Consider the following 10,542-nt stretch of genomic DNA (forward strand, 5'->3'; position numbering starts at 1 on the left):
ACCATTCCTGGAGATGTTCAAGAGGGGATTGGACGTGGCACTTGGTGCCATGTTTTATTCATGAGGTCTGTGGTGACAGGTTGGACTTGATGATCTTTGAGGTCTCTTCCAACCTTGGTGATTCTGTGATCTTGGGTTTCTAAATGCAGAATTACCATGGGAAAATAATACTTGTGAAGACCCTCAGCCTTTAACACCCGAGGTTAAGCTTCAAGCTGAAGATGACTAGGGCTTTGTTATTTTGTATACCTGTTGTTAATTGTGAGTACCTCTATCAGCAACAGATCAGAGAAGTAAAATGATGCTACAGATGTTAAATAACCATGAGGTAAATTGGATTGATACAATTTTTATTTTGAAAGAGGAAATTGCTCCTCTTTTGTTGTGGCTTGCAAATATTTGACTCCCTAAATGAATTGTCAGCCTCAATTTCGAATGAGGAAGCAAAATAAAATGCATGAAGTGCTCAGAGTTTCTCACAGGATTTGCCAGGAGAATCCAAGTTTTGAAAACAGTTGGCCTGCTTTCAGGTGCAGATTTTAATGAGATTAAAGAGAAAGAATGTGCAAGTTTGATTAGGAAGTTTGGTCATATACTGGCAATGGGTCGTAGAAGCCAGCACAGAAAGGTGTATTTTTTTCAGTGGTAGAATTGATTTGTTTTGGAAATGAAAAGTAGGAAGCAGCAAGTAACTGTCAGATAATTACAGTGAAGTGAATCAAGTTAGTATGAGAGAATCTATATCCTGCAGTACACAGACTGCAGGAGGTCTGAAAGGCAATTTCAGTGGCCCAGACATTTTCTCCTTGACAAGAAGTATTTCAGCTGGTTATTTGCCAGGAACAATTTAACTAAGGCTTTTGTGGCTTGTGCAAAGTTTTTTATAGCAACCTAATTTCAAAACTGAAATTGACACAGTACTCCTCCACTTCCTGTTGTGTTTGGGCTTTTCCTGCCTTTGGGATGAAGGTCGGTGTTAGATAATGCTTGGGCGGCGCAAGGTGGAGAGCGTGGTGTGTTGCAGAATGTGTCAGGAGACCTGGTGTGTAAGGAGACATCCATATACTTCCAGGCATACACCCAGCAAAGGATTAAGGAATGAATTTGAAAATGAATGTGCAAATTGAGAGCTAAAATTGTTTTCAAAAGGTCTCTTCTAGTATCCGTGTGTGCTTTGTCAGCAACGTTTCATCAAGAGATGACAGAGGTGGTGCAAGGAAGGCGTGGTGTTGTGGGGTGGTGGGGGAGGTCAGCTTGTGAACACCATTTTAAATGACCTGCAGTACAAAAAGGATGCAAAAAAAAAGCCTTGAGAATCACTGAGTTAGCATAAAGGCAATAAAAGAAGGTCTTTTGGTCCTTATAACAATGATTGAAAGGCTGTTTTCTTTCTCATTTAACATGCAGCAAGGACATATGGGAGAAGGCGAGGTAACAATATTCCTATTTAATTTTCTAATGTTGACAATGTCTCATGGGAGAAATAGCATTAAGTTGTTACTAGAGGGCGAACTCCAACAATTAAGATTATGAAGGATCAGTTTCACATAAGTTTACATAGTCTGCATGCCGTAAATAAACATTTCAACAGAATTAGTACTCCACAGTAGTCCTGCTGAGTCTGAAGTGATCACAATCCTTTCAGTGGCCATCACCTATGTGATTTATTACACTGGAGGGCTGTCTCTGTTGCTGTGTTTGTGTGTATGTTATGAATGCCAATGCTGGATAAGTGTTTTGGTTGTTTTATTTTTGTTCTTATGGGGGTGCTGATGGATTTCTTGACACAGGAGAGACTATAGTGAGTATGTGTCCTGGCCTGCTAGGTTAAAGAGCTAGATCATGCAAGCATGCACCTTGAATTATCTTACAGCAGTGGGAATGCTGAGGAACCTGAAAAAGGTTTTTAGATATGGAGAATTGTTCCATCCAACAACACCTGCAGGACTGGGGTCTTAAGTGGGGAAACCAATGACATCAGTTCCTTAGGGGAAAATAAAGTAACATTTAGGTCTATGCACCAATATTTTTTATCATAGTAGGAAGCAGGTTTGCCTAGCTATAAAAATAGGTCTGATTGCAGCTCACTTTAATTAAAGGTGTACAAAGATTCTTGGGATTTCAGATAAAGCAAGCTGGCCACACCCTCCATTTTTATTCATATAAGTTCTATGGATTGTGGATTTTATTGTTGGGTTGTTTTTTTTGCTAGCTGCTTGATTTTTGCATGGAAAATATCTGGATATTGGCACTTGTCAAACTTTCTGTTTTCAAGATGTTTTCTTGTTTAAAAATCCATTTCTTTCAAAGGAAGGAAGGATGAACAGGATAAATTAACCTTACCAGTGCATTACTGTGGCGGATCATAATGAATTGTGAAAAAGCAGACATAGTATATCCCATCTCAGGCAAAAGGAAATGCATCTAAAACTTGTAGCACGCTTCCTTTATTTGCTTACTTTCCCTATGTCTACTTATTTGTCCCTAAAATGGTCCTTAAATGAGTAGAAGTCTATGCAGTGTGTTGTCAAGATATCAAATACTATAACTGAAGGGTTAATTAGTGGAAGAGATCAGCTTGTGTGCTCCATTTCTGAAATGATGAAGTTGCATTTATAAATCAAAATCTTATTTAAAAGTAATGAATATTATTAAGGAAATACATGATCAAGATTATCCTAAGAGAATATTGGGCTGTGAGGGGAAGCATGCTTACAACATTTTCTCTTAAAGCGAGTCCGTTAACGAAACTCTGTTGTAACATCTGACTAAACTTGCTTCTACCTAGAAGTGACACAGTATTGTCTAGTTTTCAAACTTCACTTGCAGTAAGATACAGTGGGTCTTCCTGTTTTCACCAGGGTATTTATGTGGGTGCTCTGTGCTCTATCTTGATATCAGTTAATTTCCATGTGCAGTATATTTAGCTGGTAGATTGTTGGTTTTCCTATCGGCACCGTGAAATTGGAGCTACTCACTGTAGGAAGCTGTTCACTGGAAAGTGAAATATATATGGCTTAGCTCTTAGTGATGTCTGGCATTGGGGAAGTCCCAGGGGGGGAAAAAAAGAGGGAAAAAAGTTTATATTCTCTTCTGGTTTTGTGCCTTTTAAAAAGAAACCTAATTGGAAACACAAAATGCTCTGGGAAATGGTCAACCTGAACATCCATTAGAAGCACTGTTTTGCTTCAGATTTTCATTAGCTGTAGTACAGTTCCAGAGAAGCTGGCATAATATTCTCTGCATTTGAGTTACTGAGTGATATTGAAAACTGTAAGGGTCATATGAAATTGAGAATATAACTGCTCATTAGAAGGAAGATTGGAAACAGTTCTTCTGCCAGTGCAGCAATGAGTGCACGTTTTAATATTTAAACAGTGTATGCTTTGTTCTGTTAGTATGGCTTTTTCCCTTTCTCTTTTAACCCCTCCTCAGGTCAGTCTTCACTGTTTCCAATGGAGGACGGGTTCTTGGATGATGGACGTGGGGATCAGACACTTCACAGTGGTTTAGGGTCACCTCACTGCTTCTCTCACCAGAATGGAGAACGTGTGGAGCGGTATTCCCGTAAGGTCTTTGTCGGCGGACTGCCCCCAGATATTGATGAAGGTACACCCAGAAAATGTTATCCAGAAAAGCTCCTTCTGGCTTAGTGAGAAACCTGTGGTGTGAAACCTTTTGTCTGTTAGCTAATGAATGATTGGTTTCCATTCTCCAGGTAAAGGCGTTGATATGTAAATGACTCTTTGCATATTACTGCTCTCAGCCCATGGCAAACATGAGCTAATTCAAGAGGCTGTAGCACTTTCTGCCATTGAGGAACAAAATCATGTGTCCACATATTTTACTGACTTCTACAGTACAAAAATTATTTTAAAAGGACAGTGGTTCAAAAATAATCAAGAAAATATCACATATTGAGACTCAGAAATACCTTGCAGTAGTTTCATAGGCACCAGAAGGCAGTAGCAGGAAAAGCATTGCTGGTAGTTTCATAAAGTTTGTATAATATAGTAAATCAGCTGCCTGTGTGTAGTTCTCTGAAGCTGTCTTCAGCAGTGGGTATGTCCTCAGGCAGCTTCTAACCTGTGCATGGTGAGGACTCAGACAGCTGTGACTCTGTGCTGGTTGCATTCAGTGAGGAAGCAGGAATTTGTGATGGATCCATCATACAGAACGCTGCAGTTCCCTCAAGGTGGAGAAGTCATGCACAACTGTTTTAAAGTTTCACTTAACTAGAGCTCTGTATTCTCTATTTATGGGCATGTTGGGATAGTGGTTAGAAGAACTGCAGCAAAACTAAGTCTGAAAAGTACTTTTTTTTCCTTAATCACACTTTTTTTGTGTGTCAGGAAGAGTGATTGTAATGCACTGCAGTGTGTGCCACTGTGAAGTGACAACCTGATTTCCATGTCATAGTATCATAGTATCATTCAGGGTTGGAAGGGACCACAAGGATCATCTAGTTCCAATCCCCCTGCCATGGGCAGGGACACCCCACACTAGATCAGGCTGGCCAGAGCCTCATCCAGCCTGCTCTTAAACACCCCCAGGGACGGTGCCTTGACCACCTCCCTGGACAACCCATTCCAGGGTTTCACCACTCTCATGGTGAAGAACCTCCTCCTCACATCTAGCCTGAATCTCCCCACCTCCAGCTTCATTCCATTCCCCCTAGTCCTATCACTACCTGAGATCCTGAGAAGTCCTTCCCCAGCCTTCCTGTAGGCCCCCTTCAGATATGTCAAACATAAGAACTACTTTATTAGTAAAAGGTCAAACACACCATGGTGTTCACAAGCCGAAAAATGATCTTCAACTTCTATTTCACTGTTGGGGGCTTTGTTTACTTTTAAACTTTGTTGACTTTGTGGTTTTAAAATAACATAAACAGAATGCCCCTGAGCAGTGTGTCAGTTGAGATGATGGTCCAGTAGTGTGAAGTTCAGGTTTATTGTTTCATTTTTTTTTTAGTGAAAAGTTCATATCCAGAGAACTTTAACTAGCAATGGTTCAAGTGTGTTTGTAGAGAAGAAAAAGAACAGAATTGCAGCTAGAAGGCTTCTATGGGACTGACACATGCAAATTTATACCAGTAATTTGAGGTAGAAAGCAGAATTGAAATGGATGCAAGAATTGCTTCTTGATATAACAATATGTTCTTGCCATCTCTCCTTTAAATCATGTAACTGTGCCCTGCAAGTTTACTCTGTTATTTTGAGGTCAAGCTCAGAAAGTCTTTGCACATGTGGCACTGCCATGTGATAGAAACAGGCATGGCTGGGTCTTGTAATAATCCCTTTCATAATTTTTTTCCACTCTTTTGCTGCAGTTACAGGGCATATTGGCAAGGTTGATTGCTTCGTAGCAAGTTAGCAAATTGTCCCTGACCTCTTTGTGGGAGGATAGTTGTAGCTGGATAATGATGGCTGCATAGGTGCAGTGACTCCATTTCTCTGAATTAGTGGGTTATGAGCTTTTACTGATAATCAGGAGAAGAGCTGGATCTTTGACCTTGCTTGTTTTGTGTGTTCTGACTAGTCATAAAGATTCTCCATCAGCTAGTAAGCATTGCTATGAGCTGCTGAACCTTTAGAGTCACAGTATGTTTATTTATAGGGTGAAGCTACCTGAAATCAGTGTTCTTCAATACAATTTCATTCAATTTGTTGTAGTTTCTATTTGTGCCTTTTCCCTTCTTTCTTTACAGATGAGATCACTGCTAGTTTTCGTCGCTTTGGACCTTTGATTGTGGACTGGCCTCACAAGGCAGAGAGCAAATCTTATTTTCCTCCTAAAGGTAAATACCTGCTTACTAATAATATAAGAGCAGTTTAGAAAATGTTTTCTTGATTAGACTCCATTTTAGACAAGATTTCTGAGACAGTGACCCAGTGTTCAGGGGTTAAAAAGCTGAATCCTTGGGATTGTTATTAACTGGTGGGATGTAGAATGTGACTTTGTTCTGCATTAATAGAATTCTTCTTTAACTTCCTATTTTTAGTTGATAGGTTCTTTTCTCCCTCTGTTTTTCCTAATTTTTGTATTCAAAGTCAAGGCTAGTCCTCTTTGAAGGGACTAAATGCCCTCCATGGAAGCTGGGAGTGATTTATGCCTTATTTTAACAACCATCCTGGCAGGTTTGTCACTACAGCTGTGGCTTTTATTCAGTTCATACTGCTGGCTTAGCCTTTCAGAAGAAATGGGGAGAGTGTGTGCTGATCAGCAAGCTCCCTGCTTTCCTGCATGTCTCTGCAGTGACCTTGCAGGAGGCTGGGTTGGAAAAATGTGAGTTTATCCCTTACTGTGTGGTAGCACATGGAGCGAAGCATAATTCTGGGTTAAATAATTATTCTCTAAGCAAAGAGACAAATTAAGTTCTGTGTTTGTTTGCTCTCCTGCAGGATATGCGTTTTTGCTATTTCAAGATGAAAGCTCTGTACAGGCACTGATTGATGCATGTATTGAAGAAGATGGAAAGCTCTATCTTTGTGTTTCCAGCCCCACTATCAAAGACAAACCGGTAGGTAGAATTGTCAGGGCCTGCACAATTCCTGTATGATAACCTGAAGTTGTTCTCTTCAGATGCCTTTTCCCCCTTATTTCTATTTTCTGAGTGCTAATGTCTAAATTACTTAAAGGCATCAAAACAGGCTCTCAAACACCAACTTACTTATTTTTAAACTAGACATAGTGAAGTTTATTTAGTCTAATTACAATTAATACAATTTTGTTAGAAAAAGGTTTGCTAAATGTCACCATTGCTGATACAATAAATATCCTTCCAGACAGCTATTGTTCACTTTCTGTTGATTTAAGTGTAGAATTCATCTTGTCTGACTGTTGAATGTAGCATGTTTTGACAGAAACAAATTAAAGCCAAAACCCCATGTATCATCAAATAATAGAATGGCCTAGGTTGAAAGTTACCTTAGAGATCATCTACTCCAACCTCCCCACCATGGGCAGGGACCACTTAACAACTAGACTTGGCTGCTTAAGGCCTCATGCAGCCTGGCCTTGAACACCCTCAGGAAGAAGAGTGGACAGGACTATGTATTGCAGAGTCTCACCACCCTCATACTGAAGAACTTCCTAAGATCTGAACCTACTCTCCCTCAGCTTAAAACCATTCCCCCTTGTCCTGTCTCTAGACATCCTTATGAAGAGTCGCTCTCCAGCCTTCCTGTAGGCTTCCTTCAGGTACAGGAAGGCAGCTATAAGGCCCCCCCCAGAGTCTTCTCCTCTCTAGGCTGAACAGCCCCACATCTCTCAGTCTGTCCTCACAGCAGAGGTGTATTTGACATTGAACTGTAAATTATTAATACAGATGATTTAGGGGCTGATGGAAGCCCGTTAATAGGTAGAGAGACTTCTGCTCTATTCCTGTACTTCACATTTGGCCAGCTGTGGGCAAATAGAAAGTAGGCAGGTTTGCATAGTAAATAAAGACAACTGGGTGCACTGGAGCCTGTCACACTGAGATAACGCTAGTCTGGTGCTCACACTTGCCTGGAACAACACGAATGGTGTAGATATGTATGCAGCAGAGGGGGTCAGACAGCACGGTTCAGGCATGATTAAGTAAATGTGTAAGTAGAGGGTGAGTTTTTTTCCCTGAAATTTGGGTGACAAGGAAGTGATGAAATTTATTGTGGTCAAGTGGTCTGTCTGAACAGAGCTTGCTGCTACTTCATTTTGAGAAACGGTTGATGAACAACTGGAAAATGAGTTAGGAAGTACAGCTGCTTAAGCAGTTTTCTTCTTTACATCCTTTGTAGGATACTGTTTTCATTTGTATGACTGAGATCCTTTGAATTGTGCATTGTTAAAAACATGGTGTTTTGTCCACAGGTTCAGATCCGGCCTTGGAACCTTAGTGATAGTGATTTTGTTATGGATGGTTCACAGCCTCTCGACCCACGAAAAACCATTTTTGTTGGTGGTGTTCCTCGGCCTTTACGAGCAGGTACACTGGGTGTTCTGCAGCCCTGGGCATGTTGAATGTACAGTCTGGTTTGGGGAGCAATGGGGGAAATGAGTTCCTTCAGCAAGGGAAGCATTAAGTGTTGTTAACACTTGTGGTGGGGGGCATGAATACAAACAGGCCGCTTGATTTGATGCTCTCAGCCAAAACTCCCCAGTGTACATCGCTGTTTCATTTTCCTTTCTGGTTTAGTGGAACTTGCAATGATAATGGATCGGCTGTACGGAGGGGTGTGCTATGCTGGAATTGACACAGACCCTGAGCTGAAGTACCCAAAAGGAGCTGGGCGGGTTGCGTTTTCTAATCAACAGAGTTACATAGCTGCTATCAGCGCTCGCTTTGTTCAGCTGCAGCATGGAGAGATAGATAAACGGGTAAGGTCTTCAAGCGTGTTCTATTTTTGTTCAGTGCTTTCTCTAGAAATGCTTTTCCATGTAAATGCGTGTCATTGTGAAGACTGTAAATGTTACACCAGATTAATTGCATATTTAGGGCTAGATTGTGCCACTTAGATACAACACGGAATAAAAATGAAGGAGAGGTACGGAGCTGTTGCTTCTGGAACGTGGGAGGCAACTGTGAAGCAGACTTTCTCAAACTGCTTTGCATAATGGGAAGCATGTCAGCTGCCTTGCCCTTTTATAAGAATATTGCACTCATCATATACTCCCACTGCAAGTATTTGCACTTGTAGTGTTTGTACAATCTCGGGGAGTAAGGTGTGTGCCAAAGACTGAGCCATTCTTACTCCTGTTCTACCTCTTTTGAGAGAGTGGGCAGAATTTGGCCCTAGTGTTACACATTGTGTTCTGGGTGTTCCCAAAGAGCATCACAGTAATGCATTGTGAGCTTGTTAGCATGCATTACAGCTTATGTAAAGGCTGTGTCTACTTATTTTAGACCTTTATTATTATCAGTTAAAGGAATATGCCAAATAGATCTGCAGTTCGCTTGCCCTCTGTCCTCTTCATCTATCTAAAATGTGACTTTGCCAGTTACAGTGATCTGCAGGCTACAGTTCTGAGAATCTTCAATCCTTACATCTACTCTTCTGATTCATACTTTGTCTCTGAATTTTTCTTACTTGACAGTCATTATTGATCTGAATTTTATAGTTACTGCAAAGGAAAAATCTCCAGACTTAGCTGATTATCATTTCACTTCTTTTGTGGCTATGAAGCTTGGGTAGAAGAATTGTAACAACAGTTTGACTATGGGCCTGCAAATTGGAATGCCTTTGTTCTAATCTTGGCTCTCAAATAAGTTCTGCACGGCTTTGAACAAATAATTTGGGCTGCCCTTGTGCAACTTCTGCTTGCATAAGCAGACACTTGGGTGAATAGGTCCATTGAAACTGGTGGGACTACAAATTTGAGTAAGTACTTGTGAGCTCTAGCAATGATTTTGCAATCTATTTCCCTTTCCATCTCCCACTCCTCATTTCCCCATTTTGTGTGTAGTTCAGAAGAAATGAAGGGAGTCAAGTGCTCAGGGGATTCATTATTTAGAGGGCTGGGGCATATGGGAGAGATAAAAGTACAACAGTGGCAAGACTGCCTTTTATTAATAAGGTACAATTTAGTAATGCTTATAATAAAGTATTTCTGTAAAAATAGAAATGAAATTAGTAATAAGAATGGATTTCCTGTAAATTTTGGCAAGGAGGTGCTGCTAAAGGGTGTGCCCTTCAAAGAGAATGCAAATTAACTGCTCAGCGGCCTGCAGCACTCCTCACTGCAGAGCTTCAGATGAGTGCTGCCACCCTAAGTGTGCCAGATGAAGTTGCTTTAATTTAAGCTGCTCTGTAGCTGGGAAACCTCACTCTGGTCAGCACAACTAACAAGTGCAGGCCACATTTGGCACAGGCACTTCAGCACACACTAAATAAATGTGCTGAGGACTCTGAGTAATATCTGTGGGTTGCAAACTTGCACAAAAACCAGTGCTGCAGTAGCAGGCTACAGCAGGCAGAGGCATAATTAATTACCTGTGCTGCAGTTTGGCCTCTGAATATGGCTGAGTAGGCATAATGGTGCAGAAGAATGGCCATGTTAAGGAGGCCCACATGGCAGATTTGTAGGTTTTCTTCTTGGCACTTGTAGAAGACAGGCCTCACTGAATACTCAGCCTCAAACTGCACAGCAAACTAGGTGGGGTTAGGAATATTTTTATGCTCTTATACAAATTCATCCTTTAAATAGCATGGAGGGGTGTTAAAGAAACACAGCTCTGAAAGTGGAAGAAGGGAAAAACAGGATAAAAAACCAAAGGCTTCTTTACTGTGTTCAAGTAGATTATATGCAGCGTTAGTACAAATGACATCAAACTACTGCAGTGCCCTGTCTGGGCTGTGATAAAGTTGTGCAAGTTTAAAAGCACAGGAACTTGTGAATGGCCTTATTTGAATGAGCTGGTGTGGCTGTGAGGCTTGTGAGATACAGAGAGGAGCATCCCTAAGCCAGATGCAGAGATAACAGGTTAAGAGTAGAGATAACAGGTTGGAAGTAGAGACACCAGTTGGAAATGTTTGTGGAAACATTTAATTTAAATGACCT

General features: G+C 40.9%; 1 protein-coding gene across 2 annotated transcripts in view; it reads left to right on the top strand.

Annotated features, from left to right (window-relative positions):
- CPEB4 (cytoplasmic polyadenylation element binding protein 4) overlaps positions 1 to 10,542 on the top strand; it is a 47,577-nt gene that overhangs the window by 31,260 nt on the left and 5,775 nt on the right. The window contains exons 3-8 of one of the 2 annotated variants that reach the window (XM_068160346.1): positions 1,408 to 1,431; positions 3,436 to 3,609; positions 5,711 to 5,800; positions 6,405 to 6,523; positions 7,855 to 7,969; positions 8,180 to 8,361. In XM_068160346.1, coding sequence (XP_068016447.1) covers positions 1,408 to 1,431; positions 3,436 to 3,609; positions 5,711 to 5,800; positions 6,405 to 6,523; positions 7,855 to 7,969; positions 8,180 to 8,361 — 704 coding nt within the window. The remainder of the gene's footprint in view (positions 1 to 1,407; positions 1,432 to 3,435; positions 3,610 to 5,710; positions 5,801 to 6,404; positions 6,524 to 7,854; positions 7,970 to 8,179; positions 8,362 to 10,542) is intronic. The other variant, XM_068160354.1, reaches the window with a different exon arrangement.

This window comes from Melanerpes formicivorus, unplaced genomic scaffold, assembly GCF_026170545.1.
Source record: "Melanerpes formicivorus ecotype bairdi unplaced genomic scaffold, bMelFor1.0.p_v2 SCAF_2, whole genome shotgun sequence".
Classification (NCBI taxonomy): Eukaryota; Metazoa; Chordata; class Aves; order Piciformes; family Picidae; genus Melanerpes; species Melanerpes formicivorus.